Source organism: Scomber scombrus, chromosome 8, assembly GCF_963691925.1.
Source record: "Scomber scombrus chromosome 8, fScoSco1.1, whole genome shotgun sequence".
Lineage (NCBI taxonomy): Eukaryota > Metazoa > Chordata > Actinopteri > Scombriformes > Scombridae > Scomber > Scomber scombrus.
In genome coordinates, this window is record NC_084977.1 from 15,976,472 (window position 1) to 16,000,386 (window position 23,915).

General features: G+C 39.0%; 2 protein-coding genes across 3 annotated transcripts in view; one reads left to right on the top strand and one right to left on the bottom strand.

Annotated features, from left to right (window-relative positions):
- The window catches only part of cers1 (ceramide synthase 1), a 38,705-nt gene extending 28,793 nt beyond the window's left edge, over positions 1-9,912 (top strand). The window contains exons 3-7 of the mRNA XM_062423513.1: positions 2,985-3,165; positions 3,456-3,617; positions 3,738-3,885; positions 4,252-4,433; positions 6,160-9,912. Of these exons, the coding sequence (XP_062279497.1) occupies positions 2,985-3,165; positions 3,456-3,617; positions 3,738-3,885; positions 4,252-4,433; positions 6,160-6,202 (716 nt within the window). The 3' untranslated portion in view covers positions 6,203-9,912. The remainder of the gene's footprint in view (positions 1-2,984; positions 3,166-3,455; positions 3,618-3,737; positions 3,886-4,251; positions 4,434-6,159) is intronic.
- Positions 9,913-10,044: 132 nt separating this feature from the next.
- ncln (nicalin) lies at positions 10,045-23,651 on the bottom strand. 2 transcript variants are annotated; one of them, XM_062423512.1, is made up of 15 exons: positions 23,388-23,651; positions 21,999-22,189; positions 20,738-20,882; positions 20,373-20,467; positions 18,157-18,237; positions 17,759-17,862; positions 16,592-16,680; positions 16,125-16,264; positions 15,290-15,516; positions 14,901-14,988; positions 14,767-14,805; positions 14,293-14,453; positions 14,084-14,137; positions 13,806-13,884; positions 10,045-12,700 (listed from the first exon to the last, which is right to left on the bottom strand). In XM_062423512.1, exons 1-15 carry the CDS (start codon positions 23,560-23,562, stop codon positions 12,638-12,640), a joined length of 1,731 nt encoding a protein of 576 aa, XP_062279496.1. In that variant the 5' UTR covers positions 23,563-23,651; the 3' UTR covers positions 10,045-12,637. The 2 variants fall into 2 exon arrangements, with proteins under 2 accessions (XP_062279496.1, XP_062279495.1); XM_062423511.1 differs by having other exon boundaries at positions 14,293-14,456.
- Positions 23,652-23,915: the final 264 nt, after the last annotated feature.

Consider the following 23,915-nt stretch of genomic DNA (forward strand, 5'->3'; position numbering starts at 1 on the left):
AGAAAACTGTCTTCTTTTTATTGTGAACAGGAGTGAAATGATGTAACAATGAGCCAACTGAGGGCAAAGTTTTTCTATTCTGCCCCATTTAAGGGGAAAAAATAGCTGCATAATTATAGCTAATGGAGAATAGACTTTGTGTGAAGACCATCACTGTAGTGCTAATGTAGGAAAGATGTGCAATGGGTATTCTGCTTGTAATCCATCCATGTCTTTTATAGGCTCTTGGCCTCTTCCATCAAACACGGAAGTGTCAGAGCTCCGGTCCATCTCAGTCATTCTGAGTGGAGCCAGCAAAGGCCGTTTGACAGTGCCAGGTTCATCTGTAATAGCTGTGTCACCTCTAATAGCTATCAGTCTGAGATGTGTACTGAAGCAGGGTAATGCAGCTGGACCGTTAGGGAGAGGGGGGGAGGGGGAGAGAGAAAGAGGGTAGAGGTCTGAAGCCAGAAAGAAAAGGTGAGACTTTGGAAAGTTGGGGGGGGGGGGGGGGATTATGTTTGTCTTGAAGAGAACAGAAAAAAGCAAAAGTCTCCAGGAGAGAAAAAAAGGGCTCCAGTTCCCATGCTACCCACTTGGCAGCCCTTCATTTGTGATCCATCTAGCAGCCTTCTTCTCAATGTTTAATGACGGAAGGTCCGATCAATAAACATTACACAAGCCCCAAGAGTAACCTCATCCCACCAGAGACAACCCTTACTCAAACAGTGGAGGAGAAAGTTTCCGTCCACCATCTGATAGGCTTCAAAGACACGAGGTCGCTCAGGAGCCTTAACATACATGTGGCCTATTTTGCCTGTGGTACTTAAGAAACCCTCTTTAATTCTCTGGAGGTTAAACCTGATCCCTCCAGCCTCCTCTCATACTAACTACCCCAAATGACCCTTCACGTCCCCACAGGAAGTCACTGTATATAGCTCAGTATGTGGAGATATTAGAAATTAAAGATAGAAACATTTAAATTTAAATGTGTATGAAACTAAAAATGTAAATGGACAACCAGAGACTAATTATAATGAATTATATGATAAGAAGGCAATATAATAAATCAATTAACAAAAAGTGCAGATTAAAAACATTTTGAAAATCCACTTATGTATATTCATTGAGTCATGATGAAAACACTGAATAATGAAGTAAAATACTTGGCACATTTAACATTTTATTGCTTAAATAGAAGTTTGAATTGCATCAATTTATTGCAATTTCATTCACATTATACACTATAATTAACCACTAAAAATTAGCATTTCTCTGACGGCAGACTGTAGCCTTTATTAGAAAAGGGTCATCTATCTGCTGAATCATGCTTAACTTTGTATCCAAGCTCCAGGTTTACAATGTTTGGCTGTTTATTAAATTACCATTTTTTAAAAAGGTTTATACGATGAGACGTACATTCACATGTATAAAACACACTTTTACCAACAGAACAAAACTATACTTGAGTTTAAAGTAAACAAACTCTTGTTCAAGAGAGGTGGAAGCTATACTTTGAATAAATAAATAAAATAATGAGGGATTAAAAGGTAACTGCAAGATCAAGAGAGAAGAGGGTAAAAAGAAGGGGAGAAAAAAACGATATATACAGTATACCTAACAATTATTTCTTACTCCAGTTGTCCAATCGTCATTATAAAATATTATTAAGGTTACCAATGTTTGTTTAAGATGAAACAAACATTGAGAGTCGCTGTTTGGTTTAGTGCGCATCTGTTCAGACTCAATTCAAAGATGTTTTTCAGTCTTCAGTCTCACTGCAGAAACTGATGTTGGAGCTATAGACTGATGTTACTGGTGAAGAGGTGAATACACTTTAAACCACAGCTGCATCCACCACTAGAGCGTGCTCATGCAGTGAGCTTCAAGTAAACAGGCCTGTTCCCAACTCTGAAGTTATGATATGAATGCTGTTTTATGTTCTGATGTTCTGTTTTATGGTGTTATTAACAGCGTGAGATCCCCAAGTAGAAACAACAAGAAAACAGATAACAAGCAGAGAGATAGAATAAAATATTTACCACTAGAGAGAGAGAGTGCATCTTTATTTTGATAATACAACATTTTTAGGAATTTTGAATCTACATCTGGACCCAGATCTGCATCAAAATGCTCATATTGACAGTGAATTATGGTGATCTAATGGGGACTGGGACCCTGGGAGTCCTAGAGCAGCATACATGGATGACTGCTGCACAGTTTTAAGAGAGTGACACTTACTGAGAGACCACTAAGTTATGGCTGTTTAAATTGATCATGTTGCTGCAGTGCCACCTACAGACAATATGCCTCTTTTTATTTATGGTCATTTATGTGAAATAGACCATGGCTACAACATACTGTATAATATAACAGTATGTCAGGATCATCTACATATTTCAAACCAACTTTGATGACTTAATCAAAAGTTGAAGAGTTGATTAAAAAACTAATTTGAAACAAATTATGGCACATCATTACCTGCACTGATATATTTGTCTTTAGTATAGTCTGACCTTTTTTTTTGTTTAAAAAAATCTGATGATGATATATCAGCCAATAGTATTTTTTTTATTTTACCATAAACACATAGCTTTATACAGATTGCTTAAATTCTTTTTCTTCTTCTTTTAAAAAAAATTGAGGTTGAAGGAAAGTGAGCGCAGTTTCAAAATAAACTCATCAGTGGACAAATAAGTATATCAGAGACACTGTGTATAGATTACCTCAAACCTAGTTCCGGCCTTTCTATCCTATAATTTAATGTTACTTATAGTTGCAGACATCACTATTTTCTGTGATAAGTTAATATCGGCTGATAAATCAGCCTGGTGGTGGCATTTATTATAACTGTAGTCTTTAACCCTTCCTATGCAAACAGAATAATATGACTTGATCTTGTTAGGGATCACATTCTTTCTCCTCATCAGTTGAGATATCTGATGTGTACCTGCAGTGTGTATCAGACCCTAACGTCGCTCCTTGTGTCTCTCCTGTTTGTCCAGACTGGAAAAGCGGTATGTCAGTGCCTCTAGACATCGCCATAGCCTACCTGATTCAGGGCAGCTTCTACGGCCACGCCATCTATGCTACAGTCTACATGGACGCATGGAGGAAGGACTCTTCTGTCATGGTGGTGCACCACATCATCACACTGGCACTCATCTGCTTCTCTTATGCTTTCAGGTATTTTAAAATTTTATTTGTTCACCTTAAGACAACAGTGCAACTGCTATGGCCAATTGTGGTCATGAATCGGCATAAAATTGTTCATCACATAAACAAAAAAGACCAAAGCAAAAGTTTACTTGTTCGGTTGCTGGGTTGATCTTTACAGCTGTCTGCTTTTATAGGATCACTATTAAAAATAAGTCACTAACTGTGTGAGCTGTAACATGACACATCAAGCACTTGTTTATCTGTTGCCTTGCGTACAGTAGAAAATAACACACATGTTGTACGCTTCTGCGCTTAAGATACCACAACGTAGGCATTCTGGTGCTGTTCCTCCACGACATCAATGATATCCAGCTGGAGTTCACCAAGCTCAACGTCTACCTGAAGTCCAGAGGAGGAGGCTACTACCTGCTCAACGATTTACTGTCCAACATGGGCTCTGTCAGCTTCAGCATCACTTGGTGTGGCACCACACACAAACACACAAACACACACACACACAGTCTCTCTCTTATTCACTCGTGAAAATACTTAGATATGTACAATATTTTTATTCCTAATGTTTGTTGTGTCTCTCTCAGGTTCTGGTTCCGTCTCTACTGGTTTCCTCTAAAAGTGCTGTATGCCACATGTGTGTCCAGCCTTCAATCTGTTCCCAACATCCCTTTCTACTTCTTCTTCAACGCTCTTCTCCTCGCCCTGCTGCTCATGAACATCTACTGGTTCTTGGTGAGAACACAGAAATGCAGATTTTTTGGGGGGGCATAAATGACAGGATGCAGAGCTTTTTTTAATCAAAGGAAAGCATGAAGCACTTTGGTAGCTGGGCTATTACCGTATGTGCCGCATATTTGCTGTGTCCCTGCTATGATTCCAGCACGGGACCTTTGCTACATGTCATTGCCCTCTCTCTCTCTCTCTCTCTCTCTCTCTCCCTGTTTCCTGTTGATCTCTATGCCATCTACTTTCAAATAAAGGCAAAAATGCCCAAAAACATAATACACACAAAAAAGTGGAAAGCATGTCTGTTTTTGTTGAGAAAACTGAAATGACATTAACACAGTCTGATCTGTTTGTGTGTCCCGCTCTGTGTAGTTCATCGTGGTGTTCGTAGTGAAGGTGCTCAAGTTGAAGGAGGTGAACGACGTCAGGGAGTATGAGGACGAGGACAGCAAAAAGGCACTAGCGGGCAACAAGGCAGCAGCGGGCCTGCTCAGAAAGCTTAAGGTGGAGAACAACAGCGATGATGATGCTGGACATCACATCTCTGCCCAGGGGTGAGCAGCACCATCAGACGCTGTCATGTGTTTAATATGACGGAGAGGCTGCTGCTTAGTGTGGAAAAACACAAAGTTTGTTTTTGTCTCGCAGGCAGTGTGTCAGGAAACCAAACCAACCGTTTAAGGTGCTATTTGTAGAATTTCCACATCAATAAATCATTAGTTTTAAGAGAGGTCGTTAATAAACGGAAACATGAACTACTGTTAAAAAAAAGAAATCTGTTGCAGCTTTCACACCAGTTTAAATGCTTCCAGATCAGTGACTGTGCTACGTTGACTAAATGATACGATACAGTGATTGAGTTTATAAAGAACACATTTTCAAGTTTTCTATGCACAATATATCAAAAACCAAAGCTAGACGTATTGTATATTGTCAATCATCCGAAAAATGCAAGTATGAATTAAACCTATCAGTGTAGACCCATGCGTACTAGTACAGTAGATCTGAAAAGTATAAAAACAGGCCTCAGAAAAATTAAAGTCACTAGATATTTTAAACACTTTCCTACTGATAGCAGGTGCTCAAACCCTGAGCTCAAAGTAAAACTGCACTGACACAGATTCAACGCTTCTCTCCATCTAACTCTGTTTTGTCTAATCTGAGACACAACGCACTTCTTCAGTCAGATGGGGTTTACGTCCTCCTTGATGTCACAGGAAACTGCAGCTTTTATGGTGAATTATGGCATTAATTAAAGTCAGACTCTCAGTGCCGCTGGGTTGAGTTTAGAGCTGCAACTGACAATTATTTCCATTATAGATTAGTCTGCGGATGAATTTCTTGATTAGTCAATTCATCATTTAGTGACGTCTTCAATATGTTTGTTTTGTCTAACAGTCTGAAATGTTAACTGTTGGTACTGTTTGGCATTTTTACTTGAAGAACGACTGAAATCGATCATGAAAATAGCTGCTGATTAATTGTTTGATTAATTTACTAATCATTGCAGCTATATTTAAAGCTGAGTTTGATACCTCTTAATCATGGTCTCATTTGCTAGTAAGTAAACTTTTACAAATTTAAACTTTATTCCTCCAAAGAAGACAGTGTATTACGTAATACAGTTGTCTCCTCTAATGTGTAAGTGATTACTCAACACTCAATAGTGAGCTTTAAACTAGAAAAAGTGACTAAAATCACAGTATATCTGTTCCTTTATCTGAAGATATGGATTCATCAGACTTTATCTGAGGAGCTGCTTTCAGCCTCGTGTCTGACTGTCATGTGTACCCCTGTCATCTTCTGATGGTTATCATAGTAGCCTTTGGCCACCACTAAGCCGCAGAACCTGAAACTGCAGATGTGTAGATCACACACTCTCCACGACTAGTTTAGTCAGAGACAATAAACTGACACTTCCTGAGCCTTAATAAGTCAAGCACGTGAAGAGTCTGCTGGTACTTCCTCCTCTCTTGAGGGCAGGAACAGACAGATAGAGAAGATCTCCCATGGTGTAACCAGCGACCCTCGTAGGTAGATTGGATCAAAGAGCCTGAGACCATTTGGAAATGTGATTATGTGGCACCCCTTATCTGCCTGGCCTTGAACACTGCTGATATCCTCTCGGCCTGCTAATACCTCACATCTGCTGATCACCTGACAAGCTTACTTCTCATCCGGGACGCTTTACTCTCAGTTGTCTGACGCTCTGTTGTCTCTCTCTCTGTCTTTCCCCCTCTCTCTCTCTCTCTCTGTCTCTCTCTCTCTCTCTCCTTGCAGGAAGCACGTGCAGAATGGAATCTCCAAGGAGAAGCATCTATAACAGGCTCTCTGTCGCCACCACCTGGCACAAGGCTACGAGTACAAGCAAGACGAGACGCCCTCCTTGGATAGGTCACGCTAAAAAAAAAGAAAAAAAAAGAAAGAAAGAAAAAGCGTGGCTCAAAGGAAGAGCGTCACAAAAAAGAAAAAGGAAGGAAAAAACCTAGTTAGGTTGCAACAAGTTTTTGTTCTTTTCATTTGTTTTAGGCCATGTCATTTCATCACTGTCATTTTGTTTTTATTAGAGCACTGTGAATGTTATTTCAGGTGACTTTTTGTCTTATTGTTGCTAACTTTGCATTTGATACATTCAGTAGAGACAAACCAGTTTCAGTGAGAGGTGGGCTGTAGTTGTCATGTACAGTAGTATAGGGTGTCATAATTATCACCATCGTCACCCTTAACAGCGCCCAGACAAGACGAGGATTAGGCCTGTAGTGACTCTGTAGACATCTAGACCTGCAGTGACTTGATAATCAGGCAATACGCCATCAGTGAACTATGTCCAAGTGTTTCCTAAAGTCCCTGTCTGGAATCTTTTTTCTTTGCTTTCCTTCTCTCCGCCTCCTCCTCGAAATCCGTCCCTCATCTTCGTTTCCAGGCGTGAGGAGAAAAGGCTGAAAACACAATTCAGACCGGGGGAAAAAAACACTGCGTCGTACCGAGTGTCGCTCTCATAGCTGCAGCGATGCAGGAGAGCCCGGTTCGTCCGGTGCTGTTTTCACCACATGTATTGATTTTCATATCATTGCACAACTCCAGTGGTGGCGACCGCACAGCTCCGGCCCCCCCTGCGTCCATTAGTTTGATTTTAAAAAGCCACATCGGTGTGTGTATGTGTAGGTATGTGTGAGAGTACGCATGTAGCCGAGTCTTTTAAACTCAAAAATCACAACATTTCACCTCTCGGTTTGATTTACCATATTGTCGCTGATGATCAACAGATATTCACTTTGCATTCCTGAATGGAAAAAAGCTTTTTTTTTCGTCTTTTTTTTTTCTTCTTTTCCTCTATGTGTGTGTGTGTGTGTGTGTGTGTGTGTGTGTGTGTGCGTTTGTTGCAAAGCATCTGTTGCTGCACTGACATGAAGGCATACAAGCTGATTGCTGGTTTAATGACAGCAAATAGCTGGAATTGATTGACTGGGTTTCAGTATCATCCTCATGATTTCATTTGTTTAAACAATATGACGTTTGAATAACATTTATAACCGGTTCACAGGTGGTGACGGCTAGAAAATTAGAAACAATAGCCCAGAACTTGTGTAAAGATTAAAAATCAGTATGATAAAAAAACATTATGTATGCTCACATTACGGTATCCAGGAATGCATGACATCGGAATGATTCTGGAAATATGCTATGAAATTGTCTTACAAACAAAACGATGAAGAAAAAAAATCCTCTAGATATGTAATCATCGTCTTTATTAATGTCTACAAATTTTTTTTAAAACAGCGGTGACCACTGAACACACATAATGAACACACACAAACCAGTGTGCGATTCAAATGTCTCACACACATTGTTTTAGAGATGAGAAGGAACAAGTTCAGGAAGGATTTAAATTTGAATGTTTACCTGCTTCATTGGTGTGTTCGTGGAAACAGCTGTGGCACCATTTTTGTTTAAAAAAAAAAAAGAAATATAAGGGATACTTTCACTCTTCTCACCTTCTCGATCAACTTCGAGCTTTTGTTTGGATGAACAGCTGCTTGTGTTGCCGGAGCAGGCCGCAGATGTCGTCTGTCCGTTTTAGTTTATCTGTGCGTCTTCCACAATCCCCAACACCACTGCGTCAGCACTTGGGGAGTTAAAACTAACTTTTAATTTTAGTTTTAGGTTTGTTTTTGTTTTTTTAATTGCTGCTGTTTTCTTTTCTCTGAGAACACTGTTTATATACCCGTTGTTTTGGGGGTTTTTTCTGCTATGTATGAGTCGGTGATAGTCTGCTTGGAACAGATATCCAGGGACCAGGGAGAGTCGTACATTACAAACATCTGGATTCAGTCTTAGATCTCTTCCTTTTAATCTGAATGCTGGCTCACGCTCTTTTTTTAAATTTATTTTTTATTGTAGTCATCAACCATCTGTACTGTAAGTAACAAGGATTATCAGACATGTTACTGTGTGTAATTTATCAAACATTCAGAGTCCCCCGGTTTTAATAGCATGGTTTTCTGGCAGGAAGTGATCTCTCAATATCCTGCCTGCTCAACTGTGAGACTACATTATCCATAATTTCCTGATGTTTTTTTTCTTTTTTGTTGTATGCATCAACTGTACGGCAGTGGTTATATGGTGACACAAGTAAAATCCAGATTGCAGTAAACCCACAAAGACCTGTGATCTGAATCAGGTGCGACTCACCCTTCAAGTCTGGTACGGATATCCCACTGTGTCAGACTACAAACAGCGCTGTGACGTGTGAACAAGTAACTACTGCTAGGGGTGGGCGATATGACAATATGTATACTGTCAGATGATATACTTATTTAGCCATATTTATTTATATTGTCATATGAATATCATTAAACATCTCTGAGTGTGTTTAGACGCCGTGCTGTATGCTGGAAACCAATGAGCTGGATTTTTTGCATCTATGGTACTCTGATTTTTCCAGACGTGATATATATTCCAATAACAATTGAATTTCTATGTGAAAGTAAAGGTTGGATTCTCACACACTGTCAACACTGAATTTATTAGCCTGATATGTATCTAAACTCAGTGAACAGTTTAAGGGAATTCAAACTTTTACCTTCACATGATTTCATTTTACTACACATGTCTGTGTGGTGTCCACTAGATAACACTTAATTCAGTTGATTTTCAAGTATATTAATGTTGTAATATTCTCATACATATCGCCCACCTCTAATACTACCCAGAATTGACAAAACTATGTGAAATTGTAATTTATTTATTTTTTTGTCTTTCTGTGGCAATTTGGCTGTTTCTTATTTCATTTAAGCATTTGAACATTTGGCTCACACACTTCATCTTGGTTTAAAGTTTTTATGTGAAGTTCGGTTCAGTCAGACAACTTACTTGGAACATGTTATGTGAATGCAGAGCTGATTTTTAACCTATTGGCAGTTTTCAGTTTGATCTCTGCATACACCAAGATCAGGAAAGAAAAGATTGGGGATTGAGGATTTCAAAAAAAAAAGAAGCAATGTTTGCAAATTGATCAGTAAAACATGCACTGCTGACAGGACCACCATATTGCAGAGGTTGCAGTGAGTAGAGTTTGATATATTTGAGGTCTAGTTTCCAATCTTATCACTCCCTGCTTGCATACACAAAAGCTCAGCAGAGAAATGTAGGGAGTGATGATAAAATATGAAGCAATGTTTGCAAACTCGTTAATCAATCAGCTTTATTGACTGGACCACATTGTTGCAGAGGATGAATTGCTTTGCTCCAAGTTTTGACATGTGAGCTGTCTGTCTAAACCGCCTCGCAGGCCTCACTCCATCATGACACCAGTTATTTACACAAATGCTTTGATTGTGCCAAAATGTCCACCCCAAAATTATGAGGCAAGTGTTTGTGGGAGCTGCTGACGAGTGAAGATGAGAGCTTAGTAGAAGCTGGTAGAGAACAACAGGCTGAAAGCACTGCAGGTATTTCTTAAAAGTTGCACTGTAATTTATTAGTATTATTTTTATTGTTCATTCGTAGATCAAAATTAGAAAAGGGAAGGGAGAATCTGGGAATTTTTATGACTTTATTGGAAGAATCATTAATTAAAACCTGTTAATTAACTGAAAGTCTATTTTAATGAAATGTTTTTTTTTGGACCATTCATAAACACTGTAAGTTAAACAAATTGCCCCGTTTTTCTTTTTTTTCTCTCCAAACTGTTTAAATTTTACCACTTTTTAAAATCTGACCACTTGATAAAAGACACTACTTGCTCTTTTTGTAATACAATTTTAATACCATTCAGCCAATGTTATTATTTTTTCCCATAAAATAAAACATGTCAGTAAACAAAACAGACCAGATGTGCGATTTTATTTTTGTCATTTATTTATTTATTTTTAATCACAACTGATATCATTTTCATTGCAAAGATCAAGTGTTGTGGATGAGGTGAAACAGTTCAGACGAGAGGAGAGTTCACTTTCAGTGCACAAATCAAAACGGTTTCAATAAATTAAAAAAAAAAAAAAATCATATGTACCACACGATCGTTCCCTTGTGTTGGTAAATAAAATGTCATTGTTACCATGGCGACATGAGAAAAAAGGGAGGGAAGAGGTCATGCAGTAACACTGAAAACACAAAAACAGCAAATAAACACCATTCACCCACAACAAGGCAAGACCAGGGCAGAGAAAAGGTCAAGACTTCACTGCAGAATCGTTGAATTTACACAAACTAATGAAGAATTTGTGTGTTTTAAGATACTTTTTCAGATTTAACCACCTCCCCCTTTGTGTTCGTGCTCATTTTAAGACATTAATTGTATAAAACCTGCAGTGCTGACTTGACCAAAAATCTTGTCACGGCTTTAAAAAAAAAAAAAATCAGATTAAGTGAAAATCACATTTCTGCCACAGTCAGCACGGTTTGACTGATAAAAAAGGAGTAAAGGGGGAGTTTTATCTCATTGTGATGTGTTGGCGTTGTAATCTTACACACTAAAAACACACAGGGGCTCTGATTAGACAAGAGAACACGTTTGTGGCATGTGACCTTTTGCCGCCAGTAATTCAACATCAAGACTTTCTTAGCAGTACAGGGGTTAAAAAAAAAAGAAAAAGAAAGACTGAGTGGTAAAAAATAAGACACATGAAGTCACACAGCAACAGGAAACAAACAGAGTCTAGAAAAAATTTCAGGGTTAGATTTCTACAAACATCTATATTCAGTGGGGAGAAAAGAGGAGATTCATGCACACATTTATTGTTGGCAAGAATATTTTTGTCCTACCAAGGCAATGTTATCAGGATCATCTAAAACACTACTTCACATTTCATCTGGACAGGTCGCCTTTTCCGTAAACGATATTTGTGTTGAGTCATTTTCACAGATTTTTCCAAGTACGGTATCATAAAATACGCACATGCCCATATGTACATTGAAAGAGTTATTAGTGTCTTTCGGTGCAAAAGAAGCATTCTTGAGTTGAACTGAAGCTAATATGAAGCTTCAGCAGTCTGAGTTAAATAAAGAGGGAGGTAAGAGGCCAAACTTCTACTCTTGTTGGTATAAAAGTCTCTTAGAAAAAACAAACTGAACAGTCTACGTGGGCACAGCTGAGCTTTGAACTAAATGCTAACAAGTGATAATTTATCATTAACAAAACTTGTTTTTCATATTCAATCAAAGCACTGGACAAACTGAAACTTTGATCTCATGTCGGTGCAAGAGAGAAAGTCAAAATTCATCCTGACTGGGACATGAGTGTGTCCCAAATTTCATGGCAATCCATCCAATAGTTGTGGAAATTGAAGTTGCAACAGTTAATTAATCACCAACTATTCTGATGATTGATTAATGGCTTTGAGTAATTTTTTAAGGGGAAAAAAAGACAAATTGTTCCAGCCTCGTGAATGTGAATATTTTCTGCTTTTGTTAAACTTCTATGATAGTAAATTGAATAGGTCACCTCAGACTACAAAAAAGAAGTAATAGAAAATGAACAATAATCAGCCGTAGTGGAGACTGACAGAAATACACACTCGGGTTGGTTAACTCAAACTTCTGAAGCCTCTTATTAGCTTAAACATGTGCTCCTTCTCTTACACTGGCTTCACATTAGATGCAGGTCTCTACACGACCAGTATGCAGAAGGAGAGTGATTGCAGAGACCAATAATAAAACTCTTTCAGCCTACATAAGGGAGTATTGAATCAAGACGGACTTGAAAGAAGACAAAAAGGTTGGTGATGAGCACAAAAAGAAACTCTGGGCGAAACTCTGTGCGGTCTCTGTCTCCCTCTAGCTGCCCGAAACAACACATGACGTCAATTTGGCAGAACGATCACTCGTACAGTATAACGAGGAGAGGAATGAAGAGTGATCAGTGGTACAGCAACATCACAACCTTTCACTTCATCTCATCTGGATCCGAGGTGTGAACTAACGTTTAACGTCAATCAAATAAATAAATATTTCCAACGTAGAGGGATTATTTTAAATGAATGACGAGGCGTGTGTACTCATGAGGACAGGGAGAGCAAAAAATGATTCCTGAATATTCTGGTCTGTGAGACCGAATAGATTAAGTTGGCAGCAAGACAGGATCTGACATCATAGTTTGTTGTTCAGGATGAAGGAAATGGAAATGATTCTGCTGGTTTTGAAAACCATCACGAGAACGGCAGCTTGGCCTGGCGTCTTGTGTTCTTACTGGCTAGAGTTTCTGGATTTGAGGAAAAGGGCAGGGTCTGGGGGAACAAAAAAAAAATTGTTGTGAGGCTTAGTGGGCCTTCGTCTTGGGTTGGGTGATTCTGCGGACAACGCTGTACAGGAGTCCGAAGTTCTGTGAAGAGACGACAAGGGAAAAGACATCAGTTCATGTTTTAAGGCAAGACTCACAAAACATCTGCAAACTCATGAGCCTTTTGCAAACATGGAATATTTGTAATTGGTGTCAATTAACATTTATTTTTTTAAAGCTGAAACAAGGAGCTGAAAGAAAAATAATTTGAATCTGATCAATCACCTCAGTGATTTTTCAAGTGAAAAACAGTAAACTTCTGCATCCAGCTTTTCAAATTGTGAGGAATTTCTGCTTTTCTCTGTTTTATATCATTAAACATTAAACATCTTTGAGTTTTAGACCTTTTTCAGACAATAGACGGTATCTGAAGATCTTGGGCTCTGGGAAATTTTTGGACAGTTTTTCATTACTCTGAGTCTGATTTTAATAGACCAAACAATTCATTACAACAACAATCAGTAGATTAATTGACAAGGAAATCATCATTAGTTGCAGCCCTAGCTTTATTCATGATGGGATCAACGTGATGCTGAAGTAATACTTTGTGTCTGCTGCACCAGAGGAAACTGTGTGGGTCAGTTATGGATTTTTAAAACGTCATTGTTGTGTAAACCTCAAAGACTCTAATGAAACAGCTTCAAAGTGTTCTCATCAATTTAACGTGATGTGTGTAGAATGACAAGACATCAACATGTGACTCATTTAATTTCTTTAGTATGTTTTGTAGGATATTTATTTTTATATTTGACAACTACAGAAACTGTAGGGAGGGAGACTGCTGGTTATTGTTCACTGCTGTTCCCAGATGTGCACATTATTTATTTATTTTTCACTTCTTCTGTCACTTCAGTATTTTGCTGGTTATTGTACAGATTTCATGTTATTTGTGTGCAAGAGATGATGTTGTATACTGATCAAATTACGACTGCTCTTTAAAAAGCATAGGCAAGTTGTGTATTTGACATTTCTCTCCATTTGTTAACATGACCACATTTAATGCAGACTTGTGCTAGAAATGTTACAACTACAGAGACTGCTGCCGTGACTTTTACAGAAAAGTGACTAATTTATTCACACATAAGATCAACATGCAAAAAAACAAAACTGCATAATGAGGTGCATGTCTGAGAGGGCTGCGCCTTACCTGGATCGCCAGATACATCACCCCTAAGTAGGCTGCAATGCAGACAGCCAGCAGCAGGTCAAAAATAGCTGGCTTCACTCTGAGAGAAAGAGAGAATCATCAGGGATTCAGGATTATAGAGAGAAATGGACCAAAGTCTGAAACAACATTAACTGAGGATTGACTGAAACAACACTCAAGACTTTCCAGACAACTGTGAGCTGAGAGTGCATACAGGGCTACATCAGTGCTGAAGAAAAGCATCTCAGAGGTGAGAAGAGCAGCTCATTAAACCGTACCTGTAGGCATTCATCGTCTGCTTGAGCTGGTCGTAAAATACAAACTCTGGATCCCTGAGGAAGAGAAAATCACAAACCCTCACCATCAAACTGTTCAGAATATACGACTAACGTTAGATCTGTGATTTCTGGAAATATAGAGGAAAGAGTCATCGTTATTATTTTGGGCATTAAAGCGCCTAAAAGTGTCTTCTGTTCATTTCCTTTACCTTTTGTCTGCTTTGACGTAGTGTTTCTTGACATCCTTAAGGTAGCGTCCCAGGTGATACTCCAGGGTGGACACCACGCTGCTGTCTTTGTCAACCAGCTGGGCGGCTCGGGGCTGTGCTGTAAGCCAGTCGACCACCGCTGACAGTTGCTCCTCCTGCACCTGCTGTCACACAAATCACACTTTTGCGATTTTTGTCATAGTAGCAGCAAAAACAGCTGATTGTTGGCAGTTGTTTTACTTTTCGAGATCTACAGCACAGCAATTGGGATCAATTTGGCGTTCAGGAGCCGGACCATTCCGCTCTACATTGCACAGTCGCAATTTCTGAGCCTGTTTCTGATTGATTCTGATATGACTATGCAATTCAGAAAAAGTTTGCAGATTAGACAAAAGATGACGCTGGACTCAGCAGTAATACACAAAACCTTTGCACTTAATGTTTGTGAAAGAGCAAGGGTGAACAGTGACTGACCATTTGTTCGCTGAAGATCTGCAGGTCTCCAGGAGCCCCCTGTGCAGCAGAGTACAAGAAAAGTGTTACTTCACAGACTGGAAACAGGAAAAAGCATCTAACTGATACCACTTTTCTTCATATGTGTATTTAACCTTTTCTGTGAGGTTGTAGATGACTCTGGCGAGAGCCTCTGCCACCACCTTGGTGTTCCTGCTAAGCTTCTTCACATCAACGTGAGGCCTGTAAAACACAAACACAAGGTTGAAGACAGTAAGAGAATCAAGAAGTGAAAGACATCAGAGGATGAAAAAAACACCCAGGGCAACAACAGAAAAGAGAAACAGCTTACAGAGCATCCATTTCCACACAGGTGGGCTGAAATGCAGAAAGCTTATTTAACGTGATGCAATGAAGAAAGTCAGGAGAGGTGAAAAGGAACGGGGCACTAACAACATCAATGACACTAATGAAAAAGACTCGGAAAAGTGACACGGAAACTCTTTTCTGTTGGTGATTCAGAGACTTGCAGTAATGAACCCACCCAGCAGGGGGCTCTCCCACTCCATAGCGAGAGGAGGGGGACACTGACCGCACGTCCATGATGCTGGAGCGCTGAGCCAGGCGATGGGATGGCAGATGGGACAGAGTGAAGGCTGGCAGCCGGCGGATCCCGAAGCGCTCATGCTCCCAGGCCAGCATGTCGTCGGCCAGGTTGATCTTTTTGTGGGTCATGGAGAACTTGAGCTCAGGGTACTGACTCGATGACACCTGAGGGTGGAGGAGAGAATAACAGAAATTATAAGCTTAGTTTTCCCTAAAAGGAGTGATAATTAGAATATCTGAACCTTTGCTCCAGGCTTAGTAATTAAGGTACAGCTAGAAGAATTCAAACTAATTGTATCAGGCAACGAAAATAAATATGAAGCAGGACATTTTTGTTTTTAGTAATCTATTAAATTCAAACTCTTCCAGTGGACTGCTCGTCTCTCTTCTTCCAATTAATTCATCTATAAAACTGCTTTCGCATATTAACTTTGGAGAATATCCAGAGAATCAGGTCTATCTATTAGAACTGCTATCTGGTATTGAGTATGTATTTATTCTGTATTTAATATCTTTTTGCATTATATTTATTATGTACTATCTTTTGTATTGCTTTATGTGTATTAAGGCCTTTATGGAAGTTTTTTTGTTTTGTTTGTTGGTTTTTTCAATGGCTGCAGCACAGGTTGTTAGCCCAAGATACATTTTTTCTTGAATCAGGTCTGGACATTTTCCAGAATTATTCTTTCACAAATGTAGCACTTTTTAAAATCTCCTTCACGTATCACCAAATTAGGGTATACATATTATACTCTATAGTGAGGCAGTCTTACCATCTCGAGCTCCTTGAGCAGAGAATACTGAGGAGTTCCCTCTTTAGGAGGTTTGGAAACATGGAGGTGCAATGAGTCTCCATTTCCCAAAGTGTCTAAACACAACACGAAGGCTACGTTGTCCTGCAGCAGACTGGAGTCTATTGAGAAAAGGAGGACGTCAATTAATATGATAAGAGATACAGAAAGACGACATGACAAAACCTGTTCATATGGTGAGCAGACAATGAATGATGATGGATCATTTCACTCTTCTCTTCTTCAACTGTTAGTGCATGTAACACAGAGGTGTATGTAATGCAGGGAGCTCTTTATATTCATACATTCACATAAACTGTCTCCATTCAGGTTTTGGCTCAAGTATTCTGGCACCAGTATTTTGTATCAAACCAAATCTAGCTGCATGAATCATTACATCCTATTCTATAAATGTCCAGAACACTGTTAGACATTGAACTCTACAGTACCTGTGTGGTCCAGATTGTCTTCTAGCCAACGTTTGGTGCCCTGGTAGTTAAACTTCCCCCCACCAGATACAAAGAACAGCAGGTTGTACCTGAACATACAAGAGGATTCATAAATAAGAAGAATGAGAAGAAGAAGACGAAGAAGAAAAACAGTGCATAAAAACAGAGGCTGCTTCACGTTTTGTAGACCTATGAGGACGGTTTAAATCAATCCTGAGCGACACAGGCAGCCACTGTGAGAAACTGGAGTGATCTTTTTTCCTGGTTATGTTAAAACCCTGGCTGCTGAATTCTGTACGAGCTGCAGCCTGTCAATGTTTTTGTTTAGTAATCCTGAACAAAGTGCATTACAATAATCCAGGTGAGAAAACACAAAAGCATGAGTCATCTTTTTGGCATCTTCCAGTGTAAGGTAGGATCTAACTCTAGCAATAAATATTTCTGAGGTGATAGACTGTTTGTAACATTGGTAGATTTGACTCATTTAAGTCGTGAAACTCTTGATTGACTCAATAATAACCTGATTCAGAGTTAGATTTTAATTTGCAAAAAAACCCCAAAGTAATAACTTGTGAAAACATGATGAAGCAGAATGTATGATACTAGGATATTCAGACATGGAAATAAGAGTGGTAATTAAGGAATATTGGTAATTTCCAATGTGGACAATAAATCACAAGTTGTTGGACATCAACTGCATAGAGCCGGCTTTGGTTCTACAAAGAACAGTCTGTTTTAGCACTGCATAAACAGTGAAGTCCATTATTCAGCATGTGAAAGAAGCAGCTCCTTCCACTCAGCTACAGTTGAGTACATTTGGACATAAGAACAAACCTCCATCAGTTTATTGAGCACTCTGAGTGTCTGATGTGATTCTTACTGCACACAGAGTGCACTGATCATGTTCAGTATAGTTCAAAAAGCATTCAGAGCAGGGTGCTAACCTGCTCCAAATGTGATTAACATGATGAATAGACTTGAGCTGACGTTGGATGAACCACTGAAGTCAGCAATCAATAACACTTTTACTATTTTATTAGACACACAAAGCTTACATTACATGAGCAGCTTGGAGCTTCAGCGTGGTGTCAAAACGTTACTGTGAATGTGTAAGAGGCGTGTTGAAAGTGCTGATTAAAATCAGAGTGCATTTGTGTCGTTAATCACCCAGCGTGCGTCCTCTTGTACGTGTAGAGTTTTGAGAAGAGACGAGCCAGCTCTAGTAACATGGACACTCCACTGCCGTTTGAATCTGCTCCGTACGACAACCACTGCACACAAACACAAGTCAGATAAGCTTTCTGATCTTACCTGATAATACTTTGAACAGTGTTATTTCCTTATCTATTACTGTGTAAGCACAAATTACATATCTCCAGTTTTTACATCTCTTATTCTTAGAGACACTGTATCTGACTGCTCAACTCACAGACTAAATAAACCGTCAAATGTAAGATAATCTCTCAGCTGTTTGCAGACAAAATATTTCTTCAACTGCTAAACTCTGTGGATGTTTTCTAAGGTGTCAGCAATTATCTGAAAGAGAAAAGAAGCAGCAAACGTACTGGAGCAACACCAAAGGAGTCGTAGTGAGCCACCACCACAATAGTAGGCAAATCCTCTCCTCCAACTCCTGCCAGGCGACCCTGGTAAACAACAACGAAACCGTTAGATAGTTACAGATGGAAATAAAGGCAGAAACAGTAAATCAGTGGCAGAGAATTCAGCTAATCCAGTGTGACTGTGTGTTTAAACTGCCAGCCTGTGACTGTGCAGTGTTGCAGTGGGTTACAGTCACACAAGCCCTCTGTCTCCTAATCCTCTGCAGTGTGACTAAACCACTAAACCACTTTCGACTTCTGGTTTTAACACAAACTAAGATTAGAAAAAGTCCTGTTTTAACACTTGTCTCTGGCTTTATTTTTAACCTTTCTGACTCCAATTCTTTGGTTTAAAACTTCTTTCAAACAATAACTAAAGCAGACAGAAATAACAGCGAACAATTGAGTTTGATAATGATATTCATACAGAAAGATCTCCCACTGTGCATTAATAATCTAGTTGTTCCGGCTTTTGCATCAACATAATTAGAACTGAAATTTGAGCTTGAGGGTAAATAGAAATAAATAAAGCACAAAGCAGTTTTAAGGTTTGTTTGGGTACACAGTGGGTTTGTATAAATGACACAATATATAATATCAATTTAAATTGTAAACACTTATTCGGCTACAGATTAAATTTGTCAATATGTGCATAGCAACACAAACACTAAATAAAATCAAAGTAAGCCTTTCTGATCAAATCCATCTAGACTTACAGGCTTTAAATCCACACAACCGTTTTTGTTCAGGGATTTAAGCCCACCCACATGTTCAGAAGAAGAAAAAAAAAATGCACAGATTGGGCTCTAAAATACTGTAGCAGGCAGCACACACAACACTACGCTAACACACAATGCTATCGCTTTAGTTTCTTCTCAGTAGTTTAGAAACAGGGTAAATTTCTGAAACCTTTTGTTAAGCAAAGTTTAGTTAAAATGCTGTGTAAATATTTTATTTCAATTATACAAATTTGTCTATAGTCATACAGCCAGAAAACATGCCTGACTGTCTAGTTATCAAACAATTAATTGACATGACTTGCCACACACACACACACACACACACACACACACACACACACACACACACACACACACACACACACACACACACACACACACACACACACACACACACACACACACACACACACACACACACACACACACTAACTGAAAACTGAAGTGACTTTATAATTTTTAAGAAGTAACACAAACCACACAGATAAATACTGGCTGCTTCTTGAAGTGAGTCATCAGTCCAAACCACAGAGCCACTGTTTGCTACTTGTTGTGTGTAACATTGTTCTGCAACCTACTTTTGGAGCTTCGCTTTGGCTTTAAAAGTTTATATATGTAGAAATTTTAAAAAACGAAAGTATGCAACATGCAGCATTTAAATTTAACAACTTGGAAAGTATTTTTTCATCTTACTACTGAGTGAATGTTGTCACATGATGACATAATCTGTCCACAGTATGTAGTATCTGTATGTAGTGCAGGCTCTGTTTATATCTATATATTTTCACTGCTTTTATTGTCGATTGTGTTTTCAATGCTTTTATTCATAATAATTGTGCTTCCAACTATTTGGCTGCTCAGGGACTACAGAGGACAATCTGACTTTATGGCTAACTCTGACATATTCTAAGAAGTGTTATTAATATGCACTGTCAAATACAGCAATATAAAATGATTTCACAGATAATCACCCGCTTAGCATAACCATAATACTAGGGCCAGCATGCATTAAAGTTCCTCGCGTCAATAATGTAGCCAGAAGTTCCTTTTTTTTTTACACTGGTGCTGTGTTGTGAAACAGCCAAACGGGCATACAGAAGACAGGCTAGGGCTAATTTATGGAGTACAGTCACAGGCTTGTAATGAAAACTTCAGTGATATTTTTGCTTCAGTTATTGAATTTTCCCTGTACTGCAGTGTTATTATTATTTTATCTAAATTATGGTGATGTACTTTTGGCTGTCAGGATTTTATTGTTAGTTTCATGTCATATGATATGTCTTTTGACATCTTGGGACCATGTCGTTTTCTCTTCAACATGTTATGCCTTGGACTTTGTTTTTTTGTGTCTGCAATGCATAAATAAATCATGTCACAATGCATTTTTTTAACGAGCTGATTCAGCTACATCTGTCTTCAGATTATAGTTCAGTCTCTCACCTCTAGACTGGTGATGGCCCAGTCATTGACGGCTTTGCTCTGAGCTCCGCTGGTGACCATCTGAAAGCCATTAGCTGTGGCTGTATGTAGCAAGACTACAGAAAACACAAATACAACACAATCACAGATTAAAGACTGTATTAAACTAAGTATTGTGTATCCTCATATCATATCATAGCAAGTGTCCTGGCTCCCCTCAGCGTAAGACCGGGCTGCAACGACAAGACATGTTACTGTTTCATCAGTGTGTACAATACACAAAAAGGAAAAAGACACACACAGTAAAGAAAGCACAAAAGAAAAATGATCAGTTTATCTACTTTCTCAACTGTGAGCAGAGCTCGGCTGCCCGATCAAGTCTTTACCTTCAGCTGCTGATAAGGAGCCCTGGGAGGAGGAGGAGGTCAGTGTTTGAGTGTAGATGGACAGCAGCTCATCATCCTCCATGGCAAAGTAGACGGGGACGATGGTCTCAGTAGCCAACATCTCTGGCTCCAGCTCCATGAACTGCTACACAAAACAAGCAGGAACAGCATGTTTAACAATAAAAGAGACAGAGGTCCATTTAGTGCCGATGTGTTCAAACTGAAAGAGGAAATCCAATCGAATTCTTTCAACCAAAAAGGTTCAGGAAAGGACAATAGGAAACTAACTGCTTTTACAACAGCTTTCTAGAGCTTTTCAAATTAACTAAAAATGTATTTTAGGTATACAACAAAACCAGTAACTCATTAAATGCCTACACCTTTAGCTTTTCAGAAAGATTAATAACCCCCCTCATAGGTGGGAAGTCTACTTAATCACAGCTGGTGTTTCACCAAGATAATCCTGAATTTCTGTCAGGGGCAGGCAGGACCGCACTCACTCTAAACATTTCTCTTTGTTTTTGAGACATACTAAACCTGAAACGATGAGTAGAAAAGCTGTTTAAAAAAAAGAAAACAAAAGAAATACTGAATGGGAACAAAACTCGTCTCTACTAGTGTTGATGTGCCCTTGAGCAAGGCCTAACCTAACCTAAACAAACTAAACTCAAAACCGATAAGCTAGTGGCTGAGTAATCTGCTTAGTAATTTCAAAACCAAAGCAGGGATAGTACTCGTGACTTTTAAATGATGCTGAGATCAGAAGAGAAACTGTGCATAAAGATTAACAACAAAAATGTGAATTACTAGATTTCTTCTTCTTGTGCTGTATATCTGTAGATCATATCCACTTTAATGCTGCATCACCACCATTTACTGTTCATTTTTGCTTCACTTATTAAAATGTGTCACGAGTAGAGATAAACAGTAAGTCAGCTAGGCCGAAGTAATGACCAACCTTAGTATACTGCAGATATATCAGTGTATGTGTCATCCAATAAATAAAAGATAAAAGATATATCTGAAGTACTCAAATAAACATCTGTGTTGGCCTCAGTTCAGTGTTGGTTGGGTTCATAGTCACAGTCACAGGTAGAACATCACTAATAACTCACTACTGGAGGTAAGGAGAAAGATCTCCACCTCCTTATCAATTCACAAAGCTTTGCAATGTGACACAACCATGTTTCACTTTAACACATCAGGGGAAAAAATGGGACACAGCACAAAATTTATAACAACAGTCTGTGTGTATACATACCTGTACTATGTCCTGGGGCATAGCCGACATGTTCTTGGGCAGGATGATGACAACAGCCCCCGCTGACTGACGCAGGGCTTTCTGATACTTGGCGTAAGAGAAGTCTGCCAGCCGCATGATAACACAGCGACGACTTAGTACCTCTGCCTCCACAGTACGAGCCTCAGTGTTCAGGATGGCATTCCTGGTACCTGAAGGCACAATGATTAAAATCATCAATCAACTCCTTTAGAAGAACTCCCACCATTTTTTATATATGTTAGGACTCTTATCTATACACTGATGCTTTCACAATAATAAAATGAATCACATTCAGGTTCCTGACAGAGACACTAACAGCAGGTTTGGGTTTGCAGGATTTCTGTACCCTTCACCACGTTAAATTTAAGACTTTAAAAAAAAAAAATGTTTACTTCACAAACGCAATTTAATACCTGTGTCACACGTAAAGTTTGGAAGAAATCAATAAGGACATTTTAATCTACCAGAGCTACAATTATTTATCATGTGCAAGGGGAATTACTTCCTTGTAGTTTAAAATAATCATTCCCAATAATATAAATAGTTACTCATTATCATGACCTAGATGTGGGTAAGCAACAGTAAATGAATGGATGGCTAGATTAACCATTTAAAAAATAACTAATTCATTTAAGGTCAGAGGTCTGCAACAACAGAACTGAGGATTTTCCAACAAGGTTTTGCCAGACATTTTAGGAAGAAACTTAAATCAATAATTTCTAAGATTTGTCAAGACTTGTTGATACCCTGGTTTCAGTGACGTATTTGACTGGTAGCTTCCAGTAATTTCCATACAAAACAGAGAAAGAGTATTTATTCTGCTACTACTTTCCCCAGTGTTGTAGACTGAGTGGATTATCATAATAAATATCCTTCATGTTCCCTTTGTCAAAATGTTTTCTCCTACTGGGGATAGAAAGTCCTTCAACCCACTCATGCTCATACTTGTACACAATTTAAACAACTCGCAGATAATCTTATCAGTTCATCGAGGCGAAAAACTACGAGGAAGAGGAGGAAGGCACGTTGTGACAGCCTCTAGTTTTCTGGCTGCTCCGTACAAAGTTGATGATTTTAACGACACTAGTTAGACAATAGCATATCAGAAATAATGAAACTGTTGCAGGTTATGAAGGAGATATGTATGCTTTAGCATGATGCTTAAATGTATTGATTTGCTTAAATGAAACAGGCTACTTTGATCCTCCCTACTAGCAAAGAGAAGCTAACATTAGCTGCTAGTTAGCTGGCTAATGCTACATTAGACGATTCTTCACAGGGAAACTTCCCGTTAGCTCGACACACATCTAATTACATGTCAATATAAAGTCCTAAAGCTTGACATTTAGTCCTGGGTGAAGGTCTTACCGTAAGGCTGCCCCTGCAGGTCGTACTGCTGCATGCGGTACACCGTGAACTCATGCGCCGCCTCGGCCGGCAGCGGAGACACCAGGATCAGCACCGCGGGCAGAAACACGATGAAGGTGAGAGGAAACGAAGATTTAAACATGTTATCGAACACTTCACTCGCCTCCTCAAACATGGTGGAGACTGTATTCAGCGCACAGATAAAGAGTGAAAGGATATTTTCAGCTGTCACAGCCTCTGACAGCCGTGGGGACAGAGGCAGCCGTTAAATACTTCTGATCAGGCGAACAGCGGGACAGCCAGCTCCTCTAAAGGGGCACGCATAGTATATATATATATATATATCTATGAGGGGCACGTAGACAAATATATTATTATCTTTATTTTCCGCTCCGAAAACAAATCAATTTGCACCGCTAAGTGTTTGTTTCTTTATATGCTTCTCAGATATATAAATATTTCAAATTGAATGGAGTAGGGGTCCTTCAGGGACATTTAAGGACGGCTGTGCAATAATATTCAACGACA